Consider the following 25712-nt stretch of genomic DNA (forward strand, 5'->3'; position numbering starts at 1 on the left):
TTGGGAGTGACTTTAGAGGCTTTCTCAGCTGCACACAGCTCAAAGGCGCCCTGCCTGGCACTGCCTGTGGCTGATATTTCTGTAGAATCTTCTCTTTTTCCTTTCTTGGTCTTTCCCCTTTTTCTGTTTGTTCCATTTCTGTCTCTCCTTTTGCCTTTATGTTTGCTGAAATAATACTCAGTGAACCCCTGAGGAAACTCCCATCATCTCTTGTTTTGTGCAGTGTATTTGTACTTGGTAAAGACTCCTTCATGTTTCTGAGTGTTACCTTGTTACTTGCACAGAGAACAATGGTTTCTTACAAACTATCTTAAATAAGAAACTCTTCCCTTCAGCTTGCAATAGTTATACATACACTGAAATAGATTTAAAGGCATTTTATCATAGTGCAACATCTGACAAGGAAAATACAAGGTTAGCAGGCATTAAGCTTGGAGCAATTTACTATTTTTTTGTAGCTTTATAGAAAAAAGAAAATAACATGTTTTCTTTTGCTGACTGCTTGTGGGTAGGAGTCTTTCAAAAAGCAAACCTGGCTCAGATTTTAATTGCATTTCTTAAATGCTAGACTCTTGCAAAGATACCATATGTGTCTTGCACAGAGGTAAAGATGTGCAGATTGCCTGGCTAAGCAGTGTCTCAGCAGCTCCCAGGGACCAGCAGACTTATTTTGCATAAAGCTGATTGCCCTCCCAGTTCAACAGAGTGTTTCACATAGCGTGTCCTTAATTATGTCTCTGTATGCAAGCAGAAGATTGCTGCTCGCAGGAGACCAGGGCAGTGCAGACTGCATGGGGCCACTGTTCAGGGACTGTTCTATTTCTTTTCAGATGGAAACGTTCTGTGGTCAATTTTTAGGATATTGAAACATTTTCTTGAGGTTGAAGCGTTGAAGGTATTTTCAGCTATTTGGGGGTCGATTCTGAGGACATGATTTCCTTCTAATCACATGTAATGCAATATTTGCTACAGCAGGTAGCCACTTGACTTTTGGGAATAGTTATGCAATGCTGATTTTTTAATTTTTATTTTAAAAATTTCTTCTTTATTGTCCTCCTTCACCTCGCCACAGCTTCTCATCTCCTTTTTCCCTATACATAGTTGAGTTGCCAAGAACTGTGCCAAGAACAATGAATTAATCATAGGAACCTTTGTAAAGGTCTGTCACAGCGCTGCCATCTCTCTGCAGTAAAAATTGCCAGTGTTCAATTGTGCTCTTTTTTCCTAAGCTGGGCAAAGAAAGAGAAATTTGGCAGAGAGTGTCTGTTGCTACAGTTTGCAAATTTAACAGGACCATGAGGATTTTTGCATGTCAGCTTTGTGGATGCGTCAGATTGTTTTTCCTTGCTTCTGTATGAAAGCAGAAACACAGTGGAAGCAGAAGGAAAGAATGCAGATGTTGCTTAGTGTGTTTGTAAGAGGCTTTGCCTTCTCCTTGCTTTTCTAAGGAAGGTATGTGTAAGTTTGCAGTTAACACTGTTAAGAGTTCTGTTTGTTTGATGTGGTTAGGGCTTGGATCTCTCAGTTAGAGCATAGTATCTCATTATCTGGGAGTGTGTGTTAAGCCTCATCTGTATGAGAAACGAAGATTAGTAATCCTCTGCAGTAAGTATTACATTTGCCTGTGACACTGCAGCAGTCTCTTTGGTTATATTTGAATGACTTGTAAAGGCAGAGGCTCCTGCTTGATATTTTCAGCTGTGGGAGTGAGCTGGAGCTTGTGTTTATGTAACGCAAATACTGTTTATGCAGTTCATATTTCAAATACCTGTAGCTGGTCATGCTTCAGTTTCTGCTGAGCCATTTTCTCAGGGTGTGGTTTTGCTACTGATAGAAACCAGTGAGATTGTGGTGCTGACATTATTGATGCTTCTCCCCTTGTTCTCCTGGTTCCTGCATTATGCTTGTGCAAGGAAAGCTGCAGGAGCTGCTTGGCAGGAGGGAAGAACATTGTGTCATCTCAGTGACAGCCAGCGATGAGCTCTGCTTAGCTGTATCATCAAACTGCACCCTAAACGTGCCCCTACCAAATGCAGTACATTCAGTTTTCAGCTGAGTCAGGTAAGGTAGCTGCTGCGGTTCTGGAGTAAGGGCAGGCGCCAGGAAAGAGTAACCAGATTGAAAGAAAAGGAAGGGAACCAGCAGGACCATCTCTGTCTCTAGAAGCACAGGTCCAGATAGACATATGCCAGTCTGTGAAACAAGTCTTTGAGGTGGACTTAGACATGCATTCTGTTTTGATTTGGTTTGCTATATTTATTTATTTGTTTGTTTGTTTGTTTGTTTATTTATTTATTTAAAATGCCAGACTTCTAAAATGTGATCTGACAAGCCAGCTTAGAAGATACTCGTCATAAGGCCTTATTTCCAGCCTGTGTAGTCTGAATATTTTGGGAGTGGGATTTTGTGTTAGAAAGCAAGCTATTCATGCTTGGGATCTGTCTGGAATGAGTGGAAAGTTCACGTTAGGATTTCGGTCCCTTCCGTTCCAGGGTGAAGAGGCTGTATGACAGTCAGTTCTGCACATCTCGCTCACCAGCCAATGCATTGAGCTGTACCTGCCGTCATTCCCTCTGCTTGCAGGCAGGAGGGTTGAAGCCCAGGGGATGCCTTATGTCCAGAAGGCTGGGAGTCTAGAGCAGAAGACCAACCTCCTGTGTCCGCTTTGTGGGCACCAGATGCTCAGCAACATGCCTGCTGACACCATGAAGAGATTTGAAACTGAGAATGTGTCTGCTTTGTCCCATTTATATTAACTGGGCTAATGAAATAAGGCAGAGAAGTTCTCTTTAATCATGGCTATTTCAGAGTTCCTATTATTACTGCTACTTGAGTCATCTTACCTATAGTACAGTAGAAGTAATATTCATTTATCCTGTTTGGGTTAGATAAATCATTGGCTAGTGAGATTTTTGCAGTGTATTAGAGTATCTTGGTTAAAATAATGTAGAATAGTGAAATGCTGCTGCCATTTAGTAATGCAGAGACCACATGATATGTTCTTCTGGTTCAGCAGCTGTCAGTAGGCAAGCCTTTCTAGTGCAGAAGATGTTCCGAAAACGAGTTCAAGAAGCATAGAGAGGGTAAAAAGAAGGAAATTGTGACCTTTTGAAAGTGCTGAGAACCTTCCAGGGAATTCTGCATAGAGGATGAGATCTGATTTTGCTAAACTTCTTCTCTAGTCTGGATATGATTTATGACAATAAAATCCTGATTTTGATATTTTCCTGTTAAATGAGCAATAAGATTTCTCTTGTTACCAGAGATTACAGATCAGGTTAGCTGCAAAATCTATTTCTCTCACATATTAGTTGTGTGGGGAACAGAAATCTTGTAACAGAAGAGTTTTCAGTCTGGCTAAAGATATAAAAAGTGGCTGAAAGCTGGAAGTGAGGTGAATTCTCAACAGAAGCAAGCAAATATTTTAAGTGAAGGGAGTTAATTAACTGTGAGAACAATTTACAAAGACTAGCAGATTGTCTGTTATTATCAGTTCAGGAATGGAGCTTTGGGGGAAAAAAAATCCAGAGAAACTCTTTACTCCTAAGAGGAATTAATTCAGGGATGCTGAAGGTCAGAACAGATAATCCCAGTGGTCTCACCTGGCCAGGTCTTTGACGTATTTTATTTCTCCAAAGCAGTCTGAAAGTGTATCCTCCTGTTACCTGTTGCAAATCAGTATAAAGAAATGAAAACTAGGGCAGAAAGACAGGATACTTCAGCTGTGATAGACTTTCTCTATAAACTGAGCTACTGAATAAGTTATTAACTCATCTTAGCAGTTTTTTTATACCAAAATGAACATCCTATTTTTGCTGCCTTTTAATCCTAATAAGGAGACCAGCATTACATACTGGGATAAAATGGAGATGCCTCTGGGGTTTTTTTCCTGTCTTACTTTTGTGAATAGAAATGTAGATTAACAGTAAAACCAAACCCAGAGAAACGATGTTCAGAAAACAGTCACCCTGCTTAAAATATGGGAGATAAACATCAAATTATAATAGTAGGCTATTATAATAGCTCTATCAGAGTTTTCTTCACAGCATTAAAGATAGATTAGGATAATATTATGTAAAGATTTTCCTCTGAAACATCACGATGGATATAGATTTTGATGGTGTATCTTGCAGTGTCATCTGGTGTGCTGAAATGTATTAAAACCAAAACATTTTGATACTAAAGCAATCCATCCTGTAGGAATACAGATGCTTTCCCAAAGTGGTGTGTGAATAGCCACAAACCAAGTTTTTCTGAACGTGGTATCTCTGACTATAAGAATACTCTTTTCAGGTTCCTCTCAGTTGCATCACACTCTGGAAACCTTGGGAGCAGCAAGGTACAAGGCTGAATTTCACAAAGAGGACTGAAGTATCCATCTGCATAGTTTATCAAATGAGAATGTATTTTTCTCTGCTGGGCTGTTGACAGGAGCTCCCATCCTCTGCACAGGCTAGTGAGGAAGGGAGAACCAATGCTGCTCTTTGTGCCGTGTTGTCTTTGGTCAGTGTTTCATGTGGTCAAACGCTGGAAGGTTTTAGAGCTCGGAGTAACCACAGATGAGATGCAGGCGGGATTGTGAGGCTGACGCACTCCTGCGGCACAGATCCAGTTGGAGAGCATGACAAAGGTCCTGTGGTTTTCTTGGGGAATAATCAGCTGGCTTCTGTTGTGGCAGATGCTCTGAGCATCTATCTTAAACAACAAGGCATAATTTAATAGGATTTTAAATGTAACTAATGCTCTTGTTTCAGTTGACAGGCTTGAATCAAATCACTTGCGGGAGGAGAAGATGCTACTTTTTTGGCTAAAAATGTTCGGGTATTTGTTTACGTTTATACAGCTGGCACATCCACAACTGATAATCCATGCAGATGTCATGTGGAGAATTGCAAGGCTTCTGGCTAAAAAAACCCCACCACAATTTATTTCACTTCAACATATTAATTAGTTTTATAAAAAAATAAAAAGGAGATATTAAGAAATATGGCTTTGTGGGAGAATCCTCATGGTGTGAACGGTAAAATATTAGGGATCTGGTTAAATCTAATTTGCAGTTAAACTTGTTCCCAGTGTACAGACAGCAGCTGAGGATGGGAACAGGTAGATACCTGTGTACTGGTCCGTGGCCTGGGCCTGAGCACCGGAGCGCTCCAGGGCTGTGACACCGTTAGCAGCATGGTTGGTGGCACAGACAGCTTTGGCCAGGGCTGACTTACAGTCTCGCAAGCAGTTTATGGCCGTGATTGAGATGTTACAACGTGCCAGGGATCATTCCCAGTGTACAGTTCGCAAGCAGCTGCTCTGAGAGGCTGCAGGTTTAATAGGCTTGGCCAGATGATGCCATTTGGCCTCAGGGCCAGGGGGCTGGCCCAGGCACTATGTAGTTTGCTCGTTGCTCTGACCAGTATAGGAGGGAATTCATGTTGGTTTTAGCAGTGTGACAGTATAAGGAAATGAACTCTCCCACACATCATTTTAGATGTTTCTTTTCTGTTTGAACAAATACTTAATATTCATGTTAGGTAAATCTCTGTCTCTCTCTTTTGGGTCTCTCTTGCAGCTTTTTTTTGGTAAAAGAGAGAGGAAAATATTTTTGTCTTTCACTTCTGCATTGACAACAGGATTTGTCTTTGCAATTTTTAGGAAGATAATAAAAGGCATGTTGTGTTCAGTACCAGCAGTGATGGTGATGAGGTAATTTTGCTGTTGTTGATAATGTATTATTTGCACACAATTTTAGGAGCTGCCTTCTGTATGAATAAGTGATCCTTTCACATACGCCTAAAAAATCCCACCAGTATATGTAAGAAAAGGAAAAAGAATAAGATACTGAGACACAAACTTACTACACAGCCCACTTCTTACGAAAGGCAGTAATCAGTTAAGAGCTTTATCTTTGCAGTTTCTTGGGATGGCTAGCCTCTTATTTCAATGAAATCATGATTCCATCAGCATTAGCTCCAAAAGTTATCTATTTTTGTGGTGGATTTAGATAGACAGACTGGGTTGTGTGACAAGAACAACTAGCATATGCAGTTTAAAAATCCTTTAATTTCCAAATAGTATCTAGGTCATATGATACCCACAGGCATGATTCATCCACCTGGGCTTTATGCCAGTCAGCAACTGCGTGGATCTGACACTTCAGGAATACTGTAAAATTATTAAAGCTGTATTTTTTTCTTCAAATAATGCTGTTGACGATAGCTGTGAAAAATACAACTTATAATGTATAATTCCTTTCTGAAAAAAAAATTATTTCATTAAGTAGATGCAAAAAGAACAGTCTGGAATGCAAAGCAGACCTAGCTGAATTAGCCTAGGTAGCTTTCCTCAGCCCTGCAGACTTTCATTTCAAAGGTTGCTATTATATCTTGAGATGAAGTCTTGTTTGAGGCACAAGTCGTCTTCACCTGAGTATATGGAAGCCCAGCGAGCTGTTAAGGGTTGATCTTAGTCAGCTGCAATAAGCTAAGAACTGCCAGTGTCCTGCCTGTGTTAGGCTTTTGTATAAAGATGATAATCTCTTGGAAGGGTAGAAACCCCATACGTTTAGTACAAAGCTCATGCTTTCTTTTTTTTTTTTTTTTTTGCAATGAAGTTAATTTTCAAGAGACAAGATCACACTTATTTTTAGGCATGTGTATTATGCAGACAGACACTCCTAATTAAAGATTCAACAAGGCTTGCTCAGGGAACTGTCAAGCTGCATTTTAAAAGATGTGTAGGTGTCTAGGAAAACAAAAATGTGTGTAGCTGGGGTGGTTTTTTTTCAGATGTACTGGCATGTTTATCTCAATGAACACTTATAGGAGTAGATTCTTCTGGAACTTGCCAGTTTGCTTACCTTGCATTTCTAGATGCCTGTATACTTCAAAAAATGTAGCCCCTAGTGACTGAAAACCAGCTGCCTCTTTTAACTCCTGTTTCTGAAAAGTCCCATACAGTATTGGTTTTTTTTTTTTTTTTAAGCATCTTTAGAGAGTAAAGGCTGAAATTTTCACAGCTGAACTAAAGACACTGCCTTCTAGAAATGAGGTGAAGGATAACCTTTGGCAACCTGTAGAGAAATGGTAGTGTTTAACTCCTATGAACTTAAAACTGAAAAAAAAATAATTCTCCTTTGTCTTCCTGAGTTTGTGACTTCCCATCCCATGAAAGGGAGAGGAGGAATGTTCTCAGGGTTGTAAGCATGTCTGGGTTATGGTGGGCTTGCTCTGAGTATTGTTTTTGTTTTCTTTCTTTCATCTAGATAAAGAAGAGGCAGCAAGATGTGGTGAGGTTTCTGGAAGCCAACCGCATAGAGTTTGAAGAAGTGGATATCACAATGTCAGAGGAGAAAAGACAATGGATGTATAAAAATATTCCTGAGGATAGGCAGCCCGCACAAGGCAACCCACTGCCACCACAGATATTCAGCGATGATCGGTACTGTGGAGTAAGTAGCTGTTATCGTTGTCAACAGGCAATATACTAGTATACCCTGCTGGCCATTTAAAAGCCTGGGACTTGCTGTTGAGCCTTCTTTAGTAGTATCTGAATTATTGGTGACAGTTTGGGACAATAGGATCAGGTAACAATCATACAGTGAAAATTCAGATCGTTCATCTGTAAATCCTGAGGTTGTCTTCAGCTAGTGGTTTCCCTCCAGGAATGTAGGAATTTGTAATGTCACACGCTTTATGTTCAACCTGTTGATGGTAAAGTCCCTCACGACACCACTATATGCTGGGGATTTATGCTTTCCTTGCTACTTGGGTCTAGTACAAGCATAAAAATTCAGAAGGAAATCTTTGGCACAGTAAATGAGAACATCGGCTAAATTGAGTTATATTGTCATTGTAATTGAGCTCCTTCTCTGCTGTTGTCATAGTGTAAATCTCATTTATGCTCCGAGAGCCTTTATGCAATCAGAGCCTCTAGGATAAATTAAAACTATTTGCTGTTTGAATCGTAGAATAGTTTTATTTTCCCCTAAAGCAAAACAGCTTGAGACTTGTCTTCTTCTGCCGAAAGACTGTGAAGCATGAGAGCCTGTGAATCTGACAACAGACTGATGGATGGACTGTTTTCTTTGGTGGTGGAGACTGCAATAAATTCCCCATCCGCAAGTGCAAGCTGAAGTGGTAGCCTTTGATATGTTAAGAATGGCACCATATGAATATTTTACTTTTCTGCTTAACGAGCCTGGTACACTGCAGCTCTGAGTCTTGGGCACTGTTGTAGTCTAGGAGAATCTTCCCAGAACTTTTACTTACCTTTGAAAAAAATATTGTAAAAAGACCGCAGCTGGGCCCTCTTTGCCTTGCTGCATCTTTTCATACTTCAGCCGTGTGACTTGTACATCCTTTAGCAGGCAGGTTTGAGGTACCTGTTAGACTGGCTGGTGGGAGAAAGGAAGGTTTGGTGTGGCACCCTGGCTGCATCAGGAACTGACTGGGTAAGGTTTGTCTGTGAATTCAGTAGGAGAATGAAATGGGGAAGAGAGTCTCTGTGGTTATAATAGCTGGACCAGAGCAAATGTGGCTATTGTGTGGGTTTCTGACTACAATGTGGTGAAGATACATCCAAGCTGCTTCTTAGTCCCTGCCAGACTCAACAGTGCTGTGATGAAGCTGGTTCTGGCTGAGGGATCGTTCAGATCTGCTGAAAACCTGTCAATTTCAGTGTGATTGTTAGCGTACTGTAGGAAGTGCATAAGAAGTGATTTTTGATCCTCTGCAACAAACGGATTTGGTATGATGCAGCAGCTAACTGGCTCCTTGAAGAGAGGTATTTAACATCCCTCCTGTGTGCTTTGTATTGGCCTTACTTGTTTACCTCAGCAGTATAACTCATATTTTCCTACTTTCAGTTAAGAAATGTCTTTTAAAGAAATGTAGCTGGGACATGTAAGGGATTTTGACCCTCATTTATGGAGCAGCCCCTCACTTGCAAATAACAACATTTGCATTGTTCTGTGTGATACAGCTGTTGTTTCTTACCCTTTCAGCTCATTCAGGATGTTTTAACCTAGTCTTAGAAATTGCTTTTTGGAATTAACAAGGAAGAAGAAGTCATGCAACATGTGAGATGATCTCATTAATCTCTCTGCTCAGCTGATAGCTGTTTTGGTTGAGCAGAGTTAATCTTATTACTAGACCTCACTGTCTGCATCAATATCTTTAAAGAGCAAACATGCTTTGAAAGAAACTGTATTTTCTTGGATATAGGAAGAAGTATGTGCATGATTTCTGACATCCATCAGTTAGCCTGCTGCATTAGTTAATGAAGTTCTTAGGTAATAAAGTGGAGGCAAAACATTAGGCAGGAGGCAAAGGAGCTCAGTGCTGGGAAGAGGGTTAAAATATCACAATTAGATTAAGTCAGCAGACATTGCACATCTTGTCTCTCTTTGTCATTTCCACAGTGAGTGGTTTATCTTGACATAAATAACTTTAAAAAAATCACTATTAAATAACTTAAACTGAAAAAATACCCACTGAGTTTTCTGTTAGTTGAGTTAGTGAAAATTGTGGCTCATCATTCTGGATTTGTGTCCAGGCAATTTCTAATCCAATTTGCTTTATTAACAAATACTGTTTTTCTTCCTGCCAGTTCTACAGTCTCACCAAGAAACTGTGTATGTACTTATTCTGACTTATACGTTGTTACTGACAATACGGACTGACTGACAACACAAGCCGGTCAAATCCATTGCTCTTCCTCTAAAAGTGTGAGGGCTAGACAAGGCCAAGCAAAATAGGTACACTTTTGATTTTGTTCAGGTTACTTCAACAGAGGTTCACAAGCGTATGGTGTACAAGCCATGACTCAGTGTCATATTCATAGCCATACTGTTTTTTCTGTGTTAGTAAAAGCATTAATAGTTTTATGTTTGATTGGTTTTGTTTGGTTTGTTTTGGGTTTTTTTCCCCTTCTAATTTTCTGTTTAGTGGAAAACTCAGCAATGCACACAGAGTATTATCTCAGACTAGATTTTTCTGGCTAGGACATTACCATTTGAAATAATCACTTTTCAGAATGTAGCTGCAATATAGAGGAAGTTTGTCTGCATTGTTTTTGGTAAGGATCCAAAATGGATTGGTGTCAGCCATTTGAACATGTGATAGCTGGTGCAAGAGGGGAGAAAAGTACAAAAAGGCAACCAGTGCTTACTGGTTCACAAAGCATCTTGTACCACAGGGAGTGAGGTCCTTTTGGTACCAACAGACAAACTCCATGTTTTGAAGTGTGAGCAAGACCTTGAAATTTTTTGAAGTCAATGTAGTTGCAAATAAGATCATTAATCGATCTCCTTTTCTCAGTCTTCTGAGATGCACTCCCCAATTTTCCAGTAACACATTCTGCTAATGGATTTCCAAATCAAGTACTCAGCAAGAACCATTTTTATTTCCTGTGAACAAGATAAGAGCTGTGAGCACACTAGAACACAAATAATTTTACTGATAATCCAGTGCTGTGTCATAGCACTGACACTATGATAATATACATATTTTTATTATTATGCTGTTTCATCTTAGTGACATCACAATAGCATCGTGTGTTAGAAAAGAATCTACATTTCAGACAAATCAGACACATGAACCCACTCTTCTAATTTACAGTAGTGCAAACCTAAATTTACTACAGTTATCTTGCTCCAGTTAGTGCTGTGTAAGAGTAAGGAAATGTTAGTGCCTAGTGCATGTTCCAAGAGGGAACTTCTGCACTTTGCCCAAAGAAAAGTGGAGATAATTTGGAAAAGATTAAAAAAAAAAAAAAAAGACAAGTAGAGCCTTAATAGGAGCTGGTGGGTTGGGTTGTTGGACATGGAAACCAGTTGTGTCTTGCCCGGTTCTTTACAAGGCTCATCCTCAGTTAGTTTTAGTGACTCCTGCTGTAGTACTTTGACATGCAGCTATGACATACAACTCAAATAATGGATTCTTTTCCCTCAGGGTTAAATCTCTTTAAGGTACACACCGTGTTTCCCCATCTTCCTACACTACCCAAGTGTATCTTGGCTCTTGAGTAAAAGGAACCCTACAAAGGGATTTGCCTTTTCCTGAGGGCAGAACATCCCACACTGTCTTTCCCAGTCACTGTTCTCCACAGCAGAAAGGCTTTACCCACTTGACTTGTTTGATCATGGCACAAGTTTTTCATTCATGGATAACCTGTTCAATGGCTTCAGTTGTCAGGTCCACTCCTCAATCATGAGTCCATCTATACATTGCATCTCTTCCTAGGTGTCCTGATGTGTCATGGGCCCGCTGAGCTATGAATAGCTCACACGTTCCCAGTCTAGGTCCACCTTAGCCAGTTCAGTTCTGGCAGCCTGGTCTACCTACTTGTTGTTTCCATGTTCTTCAGTGGCACGGAGCTTGGCCATGTGAGTATCTACATAATGTACTTCTACAATGAGGTTCTAGAGAGAGTGCAGAGAAGGGTGATGAAGCTGGTGAGGGGCCTGGAGCGCAAGTCTTATGAGGAGTGATTGAGGGAACTGGGGCTGTTTAGCCTGGAGAAAAGGAGGCTGAGGGGAGACCTTATCACTGTCTACAACTACCTGAAAGGAGGTTGTAGCATGGAGGGTGTTGGTCTCTTCTCCCAAGTAGCGAGTGATAGGATGAGAGGAAATGGCCTCAAGTTGCACCAGGGGAGGTTTAGATTGGGTATTAGGAAAAAATTGTTCACAGAAAGGGTTGTCAGGCATTGGAACAGTCTGCCCAAGGAAGTGGTGAAGTCACCATCCCTGGAGGTGTTTAAAAGGCATTTGGACAAGGTTCTTAGGGACGTGGTTTAGTGCTAGAGTTAGGTTATGGGTGGACTCTATGATCCTGAGGGTCTCTTCGAACCTAAATGATTCTGTGATTCTACTCGGGCAGCAATGGCTTGCCACGACACAGCCTGGATGGGATTATCTCTGGGCTGCCAGTTAGTCAGCTTCTGTTGCTGTAGCCACCCCGACAGGGCATGTGCTAGCATCTCTGAGTCAGCACAGAGACAGATCACTGGCCACTTTTCTCTTTCAGTAATGTCTAGGGCCAGCTGGATGACTTTCACTTCTGCAGACTGACTCAATCCACCTTTGCCTGTGACAGTTTCTGTGTCTTGTCTTGTGGGACCCCACACAGCAGCTTTCCACTTCTGATGTTTTCCCACAATATGACAGAACTCGTCAGTAAATGGAGTGTATTGTTTTTCATTTTCTGGTAATTTATTATACAGTAGGGCATCTTAGGCATGCGTCACCTTCTTGGGTGACACTTTGAAATGTCTGCCTTCTGGCCAGTCCATGATCTCTTCTTCCTGCTGTCCCTCAGGAGGAGCTTCTGTCTCTTTTACTAACTGGGTCAACCTATGCTTCCATTGTTTCTTCTTGACTGTAGGAACAGCTGTTGTCATTGAGTGCTGGATTTCCGATTTATCCACAGTGTCTGTTTGTGTGCCCTCTAGATCTGAAGACCCCCAGAGTATCCATTTGTGTGTCCTTAGATCCAGAGAACCTCTCATTCCTTTGAGCATAGGCATAGGCCTACCCTAAGCCCCAACACATTGCTGGAAGTTGTGTCTTTATGGTATATGCAAAGTACCCTTCCTTCAAATGGTCTGCCAACTCAACAGGATTCCACGTCTGTTCAGGAATGAAGTCCCAAACCATCGGAGGTGAAAACAGCTCTAGGCACCTGCCCAAATTCTCCCACCCACCTTGCCACCTGTGCGTTGGTTGCCTCAGGGCATGTTCCTGTGTGGCATTCCCAGCTGGCTGGTTAACCTTAAGAAAAGCCAAAATCACTGTCACTGCTCACACCAATACAACCTTCTGGATACATTGACATCTTCAAGAAACTGAAGGGCCATTGCAACAAGGGTGGAAACCTCTGTCCTGGAAGAGAAGAGGAAGATGCCATTCTTCATTTCCTCCACAAAGTGGCTCCCGGAGGAGCAGAGGAGAAAGACATAGTTGCTAATTGTCTCCATGAGATGGTTTCCAGAATACTGGCATGGCATCAGTGCAGGGGCCAAATACCAGATTAAGCTCAAGGCCAATGCTTTTATCATGGCTCTCCCAGGCAAAGCAAAAGAAAGTGATAAACAATGGGGCAAACAGCAAAAGCTGAAAACAGCCATTAACAAGCTCTTGAGTTTGATGTACAGGAAGGGAACAAGCAACAGAGCAGCTGAGGGAAGATACAGATCAGCATCAAGAGCAAGCGGGTCAACATCGTGACCAGCAACATGAAGCAACAGCCTGCCAAGTAACAGCTAAACAGTTATAACAGCTGTAAATTCAATCTAGCACACTCTGATAAAATCTGTCTTTAACTTTTTTGAGTTCCCATACAGGAGCCCAAAAGGACTGTTGTAGGTTGAGTACAGCCAGCAATGACACAGCTGCTTGGTTCCCCTGCTCCCCTAGCAGAACGGTGGAGAAAATAGGAAGAGCAAAAGCAAGAGAACTCATGAGTTGAGATAAAGACACTTTAATAAGTGAAAGGAAGGGAAAAAAAGACAGGTGATGCAAATGCAATCACTGACCTTCTCCCAAAAGCAGACTGATGCCCAGCCAGTCTCTGAGCCATGGCTACCTTGGAAGATGAACACTCCCCATTTTTTTTAATGAGCATGACATTATATGCTATGGAACATCACCTTGACCAGTTGGGGTCAGCTCCCAACCTCTTGCCACTCCCAGCCTCCTCTCTGTGGGGAGCAGGGTGAGAAACAGAGGAGGCCTTGATGCTGTGCAAGCACTGCTTGGCAATAGCCAAAACACTGGGGTGTTATCAAGGCTGTTTCAGTCACATATCCAAAACACAGCACTAAAGGGGTTGTTGTGAAGAAAGTTAATGCCATCCCAGCTGGACCCAGGGAAAACATGAAGACCGTAGGGTTTTTTCTAAGTTTTCACTAACTAAATCCTTTGCTTTCAAAGTTACAGAGAAACTTCTGAATGCTTTGCCTCCTATCGTGAGTTCATTTTACACAGCTAGATTAGTGATTTTGCATGTGAGTTATTCAGATTTTTCTAAAGTACTTCTGGTAGGGTCCAACATAGTGCTAACCATTGAGTATCCTGCAGGTTAAAAACACTGTTTAAAAGAATGAACAAATAATTACTTGTCCTTACTTACTTACTTATTACCTGCTGTTACCTTTTTTTTACACAGACCATGGAAAGTCCAGACAGATGGAGAGATCACTGCAGACTGGTGCATTTAGGGCCAGATTCACAAGGGGACTGTACCATGATGCCAAGGACTGAAATGCCTAAATTTGGGCATATGGCTTCTGAAGTGGGATTTGTAGCCCCCAGCTAGGGCTGTAGCTTCTTCACATGGTAGGTGAGGAGCCATAGGTACATCTATCCAAACAAGATCTGCAGTAGCCAGAACACTGGGCATGGAGAGCTCTTAAAGCAGAAAGCAAGAAATGCTGGAAGAGTGATGTCTGAAAGTAGGCCTGTGCCTCACACCTACCTCTTCTGCCTTCTCCAGAATCTCCACAAATGAATACACAATCCTTGTTAGACTAGAAGTGACTCCTGACTCTTTCAAAAGATTGGAAATGTCCACTTCCTAGTGAAATATGCAGAAATCTGACACTGATGTGAGATTGCCTGAAATTTAGGGCAACCAAAATTAAAAGGAAATTGTTTCCAGGTGGGAGTTTGAACTGAAGGGAAAATATTTACATAGCACGCTGACTCTTTTTTTTTTTTTTCTTTTTTTTCTGTTAGAAGCTGCTCATATGGTTTAGAGTGTGAGAGTAAGTCCTGATAGAGTGCCTAGTGGGCAGCAGTGGAGACAGAGATATGTGATATTTATTGTCCTGCCCTGAAATGGGTATCAACTCCATCAAAACAGTGAAGGCCTATAGACAAGAAAGAAACAAAATAGGCTGCTGAAAGAGGTGCAGTGTTCTCAAGAAACCATTCAGTGCACAGGCAATTACTGTGGCACTGATTTCTTTGCACTGTTAAATATCAGTCTCTCTCTCTCTCTTTTTTTTCTTTCTTTTTTTTTAGATCCTGGCAAGATTCATACACTTTTCTTTTTCTTCCTTTTTTATATGTGTCAAATGACAGTAACTACTCACTGATAAGAGAAAGATGAGGAAGGAGAGGATTTAAGAAAACTGTCTAGAGGACACTGCAGAGTTTCCGCCCTGTCCTGTCCTTGGGGAGTTTGTCACTATTCTGATGCCTACAGATATAGAGAGGTTGAACTCTCTCTCTAGATCCTCAAGCAACATGGCAGAATTCACCTTAGCGTGCCTGCCGTAGTGTGTTTACTTCAGGAGCCAGGGCAGTTGTGAGGCTAATTTGGCATTCAGCAAGTCTACGTTCAGTTCCCTGTACCCTTGGAGATGTCTTACCTGACTCAGCATCTTGGTGGTTCAGGTCTGTCTTCAGAAGAGGAAAATAAAAGTTAGTGTGAATTGCTCAGAGATCGTATAACAGCTGTTAATGATCAATGATCCCGAAACTTTCTTGATTAATTATTTTTCCCATCATTATTTGAAAACACTTAAAGGTGACCCATATAAAATTAGAATTGTCACCTTTACAGGATGTAATAGAAAATACTGCAAAACTTGGTTTTTATTTTTATATTTATTACATTATTGTTCTGCAGAACTTATGAATAGTCAGTAAGTTGACTTAATTACTATCAGTTTTGCTTGGGATCCTAATTCTTCACACGGAATGGAAACTTCCTATTGTGCCATACTTTCTTGAAGAAAAGGGGTTTATTCTTGAAGATGTCATGACTACTTTGGTTAAAGTCTTTTATAAAGGGCCAGTTCTACTAAAATATAGGATATATGGGATATAGGAGGAAAGGATAAGAAAGCTAAGTGGCAGTAATACTTTGAGGATGTGTAGTGTTACATAGAATATGGATGTAGCAGTGTACTGGAACAATATCTAGAGAAGGCCAGGACTGTTGTCAGAGAACAACCAGGATGAACTAAGCAATTCAGTGCATTGCTGTTCTACTTGTCATCATGCTAATATGATTATCTTCTAGGAAACACTTTGAAGATATAGCAAAGTTAAAATCAATTTATAAGTAAAAATGGTGTTAAAATATTGCAGTGCCATTACAATTAGTGTATTTTCTTTCTTTTCTAGCTTCCCATTTCTGTTCTTCTCTGAAGGGACCACAGAAAAAGGAAATGTTGAAAGATAATTCTGCCAGTGTCCAATTCCTAAAATAAACAAGTGGAAAGGGGAAATCCGTGTGTCATTTAATGCTCTGAGAGGTCACCTGATATAGGTATGGGTAAAATGCTCTAAGAGGAAAAACAACCAACATATGGTTGTTGTGTCCCTCGTGAAGTTACAGCTACTTTAAAACGTGTCCAAAATTAAACTATGTGGATGCAGAGCCACTGTGCAGCACGGTCAGTTTATGTCTTTGAGCCATGATCTCACGGAAGAGGATGACTGCCATAGTTAATTCCCTGACTTTCCCATCTCTCCCTCTTCTCAAATTCCTGTTGTGGTCTGATTTGATAATATACTTATCCAAGCAATTTGTAAAATAACATGATGAGCTGGAAGGTGCACAAAAGGGGGAGGCGGCACCTGTTATCCATAGTTCATACTGATTCTGCCACTGACTCCCTGAATATTGCCCTGCCCCGGGTGGGCTCTGTGCCAGTTTGAGGTCTTCAGCGCCGGATCTTGCTGTCTTAGAGGTGAGGGATACTGGTTCTTAGGCAGTTAATGTCTGTGTACCCTGTCACGGTTGCTGAAGGAATGGCAAACATCACATCAGCCTGAGTGTGACATGTGCTGTCCAAACAATAGAGCTGGCATCTGCTCCCTTTTATTAAAGCCTTTGTTTCTGGAAGCCTACAGCTAAAGAGATTACTGGCATAAACATCTGGCCCTTAGGAGAGGAGTAAAAGGTTGCTTTCTAGAGTCAATTTTGTAAGCTCTTTAAAAATCCTGTGCAGAGATCTTATCAGAACGTTAGGTAATTGAAAACTGTCATGTTTAGATTGTCCTGTGTTGTGCAGACAACATCTTATTTTTGTGTTTATTTATAATATTTAAAAAGACTCAAACATGCATACTCATTCTCCAAGGAGAGCTGAGCTGAGTAAGAGCTTTCCATTGTAATCCTAATCAGATCAGTAAATGAATGTCATCTGTTCTAGAGAGCTGGACTGCCCTTTTCAGGAAGAATACTAACAGCTCGTTCTCAATGGCATACAGTATTAACTCAGTCAGTAGTGAAGTGCTGATTCAATGCATTTAAATTATGAGTGCCCCACTATTCCTTGTAAATGCAATTACATTGTCCCTTTTGTAAGAATGGAGAGATCATAATCATATATTAAAAATGTTGAGAAAGAGAAGCAAATTCAAACAGCTTGCCAATAGACTTGTCTTTAAGTGCTGTCCAATAATCTGTGCATTTTAAAAAGCTGTATTAAAAGCAGTGCAAGCCACATTTGGGCAGGTTCCTTGTTTTTCTGCTTTTTGGTGTGGTAAGGATTGGTTTTCTTCTTCTTAGTGTGGCAGCAGGAAGGATTTGCCTGAGATGTTTAACAAGCTCACTCTTTCCTTCATTGCAAACTAAAAGCAAACAGCAAAAAGTCTAGCTTGATCATTTAAAGAAACTTACTGGACTTTTATTCACAGTTACTGTCTTTGAAACTTCATTAGATACAATGTTCTCCTAATCTCTGTTGCAGTAATGGATAGACAATGTCTGTATAATTGCTAATTGTAAATGAAATCTACTTTGTGTTAATGTTTTGCTTTGACCCAATGCCACCACACTTGTGTTGTGTTCCTTGAAGCACAAATAATTATTTATGCTGATCTGGAGTACTGCCAGTTTTAACTTCGGTGTGCAGTAAATAGTTTCTCCCAGCAGTGACAGTGGTTATTTAAACAAGCCTCAGTGTACCTGCTTAACAAAATGCTGAGCCCAGTTAATTATGGCAGTGTCTGTAATCACATCACTGCAGTGATCTGGTTTCCCAGCACCAGGAATACAGCACACTTAAGGTCTCCACATCACACCTGGCATACAGCTACTGCTGTAGCCAAGTTGAGCTTTGTGAACTTGGCAGTTGCTGTTGGGAGGAGGAGAAGCTACCCTGGAAGTGGAATTTCTGAAGAGGGGAGAATTCCCAAGGCCAACAGTTTTCCTACTGGCATAAAATCCACGTGAATGCCCGAAGGATGTAAGATGTTGGTGTCATAATGAGGAGCTAAATCCAGATTTCCTGAATGCTTCTCCACTGTCTCAAAGACTAAGCTGTTCTTAGTTTACTGTAACATTTGGGCAGCGGATTGCTGTTGGGATTTCTGCATAATCTAGACATTAAGAGAGTTGTCCTGTCTTTGATTAATCTGGTTTTAAAGAGGTCCAAGGCAACTACAGCACTTTTTACCTTCAGGATAAACTGCAAGGATTCAGATTTTGAAAACAAAGCTATGTAAGTGTAAGGCACTGCTTTTTTTTTTTTTTTTTCCTTTTACCAGCATACTAAGTGCAAAATATCACTGGTCTTTGCTGGTTATTTTAAAACTCTGTGTAAGATACACCTTAAGATAACATAAGTGGTCCTAGATGTGTGAGACTGAAGGTCCATCTAGCCCAGTTTGGTCCCAACAGTGACCATAAACATACTCCTAGGAAAGACTGTAACCAAGTCAAACATATAAACTACTTCTGTTGAGTATTTTCCCTATCTCTAGCTATTTTTCTGAAACAAATATCACTTTAATGCGTTTAGTAATTCTTTTCTCTTTCATGAACTTCAACTTCCTGGTGAAACCATGCAACATTTAGCATCTTTAGCATGCTCTGGCAATGTGCTTCATGGTGTCACTGAGCTCTGCCTCTAGAACCAGCCACCCTGTCACCACAGTGAGCAGCACAGACCCATGTCTCCCGTTACCACCTGGTGTAACTTTGCTCCTCAAGACCTTTGCAGCCACAGCCTGCCTCTGTATCCTGGTTTAGAGTCACTCAGCAGGAGCAAGGAAAGCCAAGAAGAGCTTTACGCCATGCAAGGCCAGCAAGATCTTGCTTGTCTGTAGGTGAGCTGCTGAAACTTCAGTACGGTTAGATTTGTTTATTTTCAACAAAGCAACAGTTTATTAGGTCAGCTAATCCATTCCCCAGTGGCTCTTAGAGCATCTTTAATGCTGTAACTGTTCTGGTGGTAACACAAAGAGCCTGTATCTTCCTCAGACTTCCTGGTGGGTGATCAAACTGCCATTGACTTTAAGGGTGAGGAGCCAGGCCTGAAGCAGTCAGACAGCCCTTACCCCTTTTGTGACTTGAAATAGCTTTTTGCTTACCTTATATATACTCCTGTCACTTCTCTGTCCCCTCAAACCATTCTCTTAACTGGCGTTTGTCATTCTTGGTAACCTTTCATACTCTCGTCTTTGTGATTTATCACCTGTATTTTTGGCTTTTAAGCTTTTCCAGAGGGACTGAGCATCTCTGCGTCACTGATGATTCATGTCCAGTGTCTCTATGCCTCCTTAGTTTTAATAGCTTTAATCAGCTACTGATGCTGCCAGAATTTTCTACATGAATAATATGTCATTAGCAGCTCTGGAAAGCAAGAAGGATCATTATTTAAAGTGATATGGTCAAAATGATATTTGTGTACATAATTGCCTTTTGAAGTGGGGCGGTGGGTGGCAGTTTGCCGTGCTCTCATATTTTTAGGTTAACAGCTGCTTTCTGAATGTCCCCGGGATATCAGTGGGAGCTGCTTCCTCGCACAGGGCCAAGCCAGCACCGCTCATCTGGTCCCAGCAAGGCCCGGACCAGTGCCTGCTGCCTTGGTAGAGCTGCTTGGGATGGTCACAAGGGGATTATAGTAACTTGCTACTGGTGGTGAAGTCTGGTGCAGAAACAGGCAACCACTGCCTTGCCAGAACCAGCGGATGGTGGTGTCCTTGCTCCATGGGAGTCAGTGTCCCATGGACTTTTTTCCAAGTGGAACCTCTTGGCTCACAAGCAAGTTGGGCTCTTGCCTGTGCATGAAGCTCTTGGCTTCTACTGAGCTTGGCACCGTTTTCCTTCTTCAACCTCTGCATCTACTGCTGGTAGCAGTGGGATGTTCTTTATGCAAGACAAGAATTTTCCTGTCCTCGCCCATGGATTTAGTGTCTTTACATGTGGCTCAAATCTGCACAGACTTTCTCTCCGTATAAAGGTAAGGTCAAAGGAGGAATGTTTTTGCAACATCTGTTATCTCGCCCGGAGTGCCCGTCGTGAACCCCTACAGCATGTCAAAGCACAGCCGATGAGTCTTGGAGATCATGTTCCTTGAGATAATGCTTCTCAAAAATCTCTTAAGAAACTACCAGCCTAAAGTGATCTATTTCAACTTTTATAGGACTATTGTGCATTTTTATAACTTTTTCACATTTGAATATTTTGGGATCATATGTTTTCATTGCAGAGATTACTAGGATAATTCTCCTATTTAAATTTTACTGCTACTTTATCTAAAAGCATGATGCTTCTTTCCCCCACCCTCCATGAAAGTAAGAAAGTGTCAATAGCATTTTAACGTGTTTTGCAATGCTGATATTTCTAAACTTCGGGGAGATTGCTTCTGGTGGATAATCTCTTGTGGTTATTAAATATTCTGCTCCTTTTAAAATGAATGAATCCACTGGGTTTTGTGCTTTTTCAAACGTATACTTACTCAGTTTAGCTCATTGTTTAACCTTCATGATTTTTACACTTATGCTGTGGCTTAGTTGTGAGATCTATCTATTTTATTTGGATTTACTTTCTGGCTATTAATGGTAAATTTATGTTCATTCATAAATTAGTATTAGTACATCACCTTTAATGATTTTTAAATTGATGCAAAAGCGTCTATCTCATCTGTTTAATTATATGTTTAATTTTGAAGTTAGTGTTAGGTACAACAGACCATACCTAAATTTAACAATGAGGGAACTTAAAACTGCGAAGTCTGTTTTCCAGACTATGACACTGATCATTGCAGGAGATTCTACCTTCCTTTTCTCCAAAACTGCTTTATTCCTTGAAGTGTTTCATTCCCCTGGCAGTCAAAGCAAATTAACTTGACTCTTCCCATAGGGTGAAGTGAGTAGATGGTATTCATTATTCATTGGAAATTGTCTCGCACATAGAGAAAACCGTGGAACTGAAAACCAGATAGAAGAAATGTGTGTGCTCTTTCTTTCTGTGTATACATAGATATACATGTGGATGAAAGCTGAAAGGATTGACAGACGTAAAGCTTAGTCCTGGAATCCCAATTTACTGCCCTAATAGCACAGTAATATTCCATGTTTTAAGAAGACGACAACAAAAAGCCATCTTAGGAATGTTTACTCTTTCTCCTTATGTCAGCTGATATGTCCGAGACCTGATGACTGTCACAGCTCCTGCTGGCCTCTCTGTGTCTTCCAGGGCTGATGTTCTCACTGGAGAGGGTTAGACTGGGAAACTGTCTCTGTGCAGCTGTGTTTTTGTCTGAGCTGAGGTTATTCGAATGATTATGCAACTGCAAAGTATTACTTCGCTAGGACAGTTGTGTTCACATTGGTGTAGCAGTATATCATTATGGAAATGCCAGTAAAGCATCTTTGTCTAGTGCACCATAAAGGTTTTAAGAGAAATCCTGCACATCTGCAGGATGATTATGGATCTCGTGGGAGGTGCATTATCCTTGCTATGGTGACTATGTATTTTCTGTCCGAACAATCTTTTATTTTGCATTGGTGGAGAGAAAAAAAAAAGACAACTAGTAGAAGTAAAGCCTTCATCTACAAGCACACGTTTTCCTATCAAAGGTATTTCACAACATACCAACCATCCTTCTGCAAGGATATAATTTGGGTCTGGCAGGTGGGATGAAGGGCTATTCAGGGATTCACACTGCAGTGTGAAGACCCAGAGCAATACTGGGAAGCAGAATGCTTGCCAAGACCATTTTTGCTTCCTGCTTAGGCTCTGAGAAACCAAAAAATAAGTACAAGTAGATATTGGCTAGGCATGGGTAAGTTCTGGTTGACAGATGAAAGAAGGTTCCTAATCTTTGCATATCCTGTGATGGCCAGGTCAGAGAAAGAGTTTTGCTTTTCAATTAGAGCTTCTTCTGCTTGTCTTACATGGTCCCCTGTGATTGTGGGGTGGTTTGTGAGGTTAGAGGCTCAAGAGGAGGCAGGAGTGGAAAGAGACAAGTGGGCAAAGCAGCTGCTGCTGGGGAAAAATTGAGGTCCGATTTCAGGGAAAGTACCTGAAACTGCAACGAGAGATGAGTTCTCAGAAATCAATGAGATGAGAGGTTAGGAGCCAGCCCCCAAAGTGCTGATTTTGGGAGTCGGGTGCATTGGGAATGACTGTTACACAGATGGGAAGCACGTGGAGGCATGGAGACTGCCTGTTACTACTCTATATTGAAAGCATAGATGTGCACAGTCAATATTTAAAGGGATTTCTCTTGTTGAATGCTTTCAAGTTAAGTATAATTACTAATCTTAGATATTTAGAGAAAATTGCTATGTAGTGATGAGCATGTACCTGAAATTTCCTGACATATACAGAGTATTTTCCATGTCAGAAGTGGTTAAGTAGAGATTAATATTTCTATTTTGCAGTTATGTGGTAGAGGAAAAGTCTGAACCGAGTGCTTTATTGTTTGCTAGGGCTCTTAGAGGAAAATTTTGTCAAACCACAAGGAGAACCTGAAACTTCTTGTCTTCTTGCCATATGCCAAATCCATTCACTAAACTGTCCTCTGTTTTTCTGTTTTTCACTTGTAAATTAAATATTGTCAGCTCATCTGATGATAGGAGAGTAGCAGGTATCCAATGCAATAAATTAGTAAAAGTAGTAGTAACACTTGGAGATCAGAACCTGATCTTAAGCAGCTGAAACCTAAAAGAAACTTAATCACGGTAATGAAGCTTCGTTTTTATCTTTCTGTACAACAAATTTCTTTATGGTAAGGTTTTATATTTAACTAGTGGTTGTCCAAGCCTGAGGTATGATGGCTGAGTTCAAAGGATACAGTGATCATGAAGTCTTTGTTCCACCACAGAAAAAATAAGTTCAGCTGCCTTAAGACTTCTTCTTGGAGATGTCCACGTTAGAAAGTACTTTGTTTGCTAAAATGAAAATTGGAAACCCAGTCAGAAACTTACTTGCATTGTTAGGCACTTAAAAACCTTTAAACTATACCCATAATGTATTTCCTTTTAATGAAAGTCATGTTTATATTTTCCTGTCAAATAAAGTAATGAGAGGTGTTGTAGTTAGAGAATGTATGTGTTTTTCTTTGCCATTGTAGTTGGTGATAGCATTGCAGTTTAGAATAGCTTCTAGGTTTGCATAGGAGAATATGGGTATCAGTATTTTCCTGAGCATTATTACATGTCACTCCTTAGTCTAATTAATACATGGTGTGGTAAGATCAATCAGGAAAACACAAATACAAATGTTCACTCAGCTTTTCTTTTTTTCCCTCTCTCCAGGATTATGATGGCTTTTTTGAATCAAAGGAGAGCAACACTGTCTTCTCCTTTCTTGGACTGAAACCTACTTTGACATCAAAGGTCAGTGTAGTATTGCAGACTTTCCATAGAGTTCTTGAAATATTCAGATTGAATTTTCTTTGAACTGAAAGAACTCTCTGTTTTTGGATGCAGCATTGCCCTGATTCATACCTTGTCCATATCAGCTTCATGCTAATGAGGTAATTGAAACAGTTGCCATGAAAAGCAAAGCACTTTAAATGAAACTAAGCATATACATGGGAGTTAATTTGCAGATAAGCAAAGTTTAAAGAATACATTCTTCACATTAGCAATCTAAATTGAAGCAACTGACTAAATTATAACAGGAGACAGAACTAGGACCTTAATCACTGGAATATCTGCAGCTTATGTCACCAAAATATCATCTTACTGGGTCAGCCTGGCATAATTGGTCAACCAGGACAACATTTATTCATTAGGCATTAAGTTTTTGGTTTGTTTTTAAATGCTGAAATGCTGGAGCAGTCAGGAGTTATATTAACTTCTTGGGTAAGAATTCAGTTTTAACAAAGATGTATATATAAGTCAAAACATAAAGATTACATCTTTCTGTTGAGGGCAGCATAACAGAGGAGACTTTATTGCTGTATGGAAGCCTGGACACTTATTCAAAGAGACTGTATCGTGCACCTTTGGGTGGTAGGTGTGACACACAGGGGAGGATTTTTCCTCCCTTGACCACTGTAGGTACAGCTGTGTCTGGTAGTAGTACCGTTTCAAGCCTGGATGGTAGCTCTTGAGTATCTATAGAGTTCCTCTTCTGCCAGGAATTAATTTATTTCTGGAGCCCACGAGGGACAGGAGTGGGAAAGAACCTCAGCAGGGAACCACAAAAGCAGATTATTTTGGCAGACTGCCTTGCTTTGTAGCTTGAAGAACTAGTCTTAGGAAAAAGATTATATCCTACTGCAATCAGAAATAGCAGCTTCTATTCAGCTCTGTTCCTGGAGAATAACCTGTTGTAGGCCTGGAGGAGTGTCCTATAAACTTGGCCAGATCACTGCTTCAGTTTGGTAGTACTGAAGAGTGGTGCCTCCTCAGCTGCTGTGGGGACCAGGGTTAAGGACACCTGATATGCGAAAGTCACAGACAGAGGATATTAGAATGTATTCATAGCATCAATAATATTTTTTTTCTCTTTTCTTTTAAATAGGAGTCAGAACCCTAGAAAGCCTATCTGAAGTATCGGCAAGCACATCTTCCAGATGAATGACCCTGTTCTTCAGCACACAACAGCTTCCCTAATGGATCACTGTGATAGAGCAAACACGCATCTTTAGTAGTAGTCTGCTTGCCATGAGACGGTGCTCTCCAATAATGTGGAGTTAATAACATGTATATGAAACACAATTAAGGCTGGGCTACTCATCTTCCTTTTAAAAAGTATTGTTAATGTTTCACTTTTGTCTTTGGATTGCTTTTGCAACTGGCACTGATATTCTAATAGACACATATGTTTGAGAAAAAGGAGTGGAAGTGTAGGGCTTCTGTCGTTTGTGGATATACTTGTGTAGTCAGATTTCTTACCTTTTTTAATTCTTCCAGCTACTGTAGTTGAAATTATTCATCATGATAGTTAAAGTGCTGGTGGTTATTAGAATGTTTGTGCTGGTTATGATTCAGAAGGTTAAAAATGTCAATCTTAAGATCTCAGTCTAAGCCAATAACTGTCGTATTTTTGCTCTACATTTATTTATTGTGATGTTTGTGCTAGATCATGTTTATTGTAAGAGACATGGGCTGCTAACCTTGTTCATGGAAACTTCATTTGTCTAATGATGGGCATTGCAACTGACTGTTTGAAAACAGTTGTTATCATGGAGGAGGTGCCAAAGTGAAATATTTTGACATGGTTCCTGTTCCAAATGCAGGTGAAAAGTGCGTGAAAACACTTGGTGGAAAATACTGGGTAGTTCAGAAGCAGCAGTCTCACAGTTAATGATAATATTAAGTTATGTCTTACCTGTGAAAGACTTAACATCCAAAGTTGGAGCTCCATAGTTGGACTGTCTTAAAATGAAATTTTGCCAAAACCTTGAGTTTACCTTCAATAACACACAGCTCCACCATCAGCCACATGACAGTCAGGGAGATACTTTGAGAGCCAGGGCTCAGTCCCATGGATGGTTAAACACTCTCCCATAGTCCA

The 25712-nt window shown here is 40.6% G+C and overlaps 1 protein-coding gene across 1 annotated transcript in view; it reads left to right on the top strand.

Moving 5' to 3' along the window:
* Positions 1-25441, top strand: part of SH3BGRL2 (SH3 domain binding glutamate rich protein like 2) — a 40993-nt gene extending 15552 nt beyond the window's left edge. The window contains exons 2-4 of the mRNA XM_065632389.1: positions 7256-7441; positions 23501-23581; positions 24717-25441. Coding sequence (XP_065488461.1) covers positions 7256-7441; positions 23501-23581; positions 24717-24731 — 282 coding nt within the window. The 3' untranslated portion in view covers positions 24732-25441. The remainder of the gene's footprint in view (positions 1-7255; positions 7442-23500; positions 23582-24716) is intronic.
* The last annotated feature ends 271 nt before the right edge of the window (positions 25442-25712 follow it).

This window comes from Caloenas nicobarica, chromosome 3, assembly GCF_036013445.1.
Source record: "Caloenas nicobarica isolate bCalNic1 chromosome 3, bCalNic1.hap1, whole genome shotgun sequence".
Taxonomy (NCBI): Eukaryota; Metazoa; Chordata; class Aves; order Columbiformes; family Columbidae; genus Caloenas; species Caloenas nicobarica.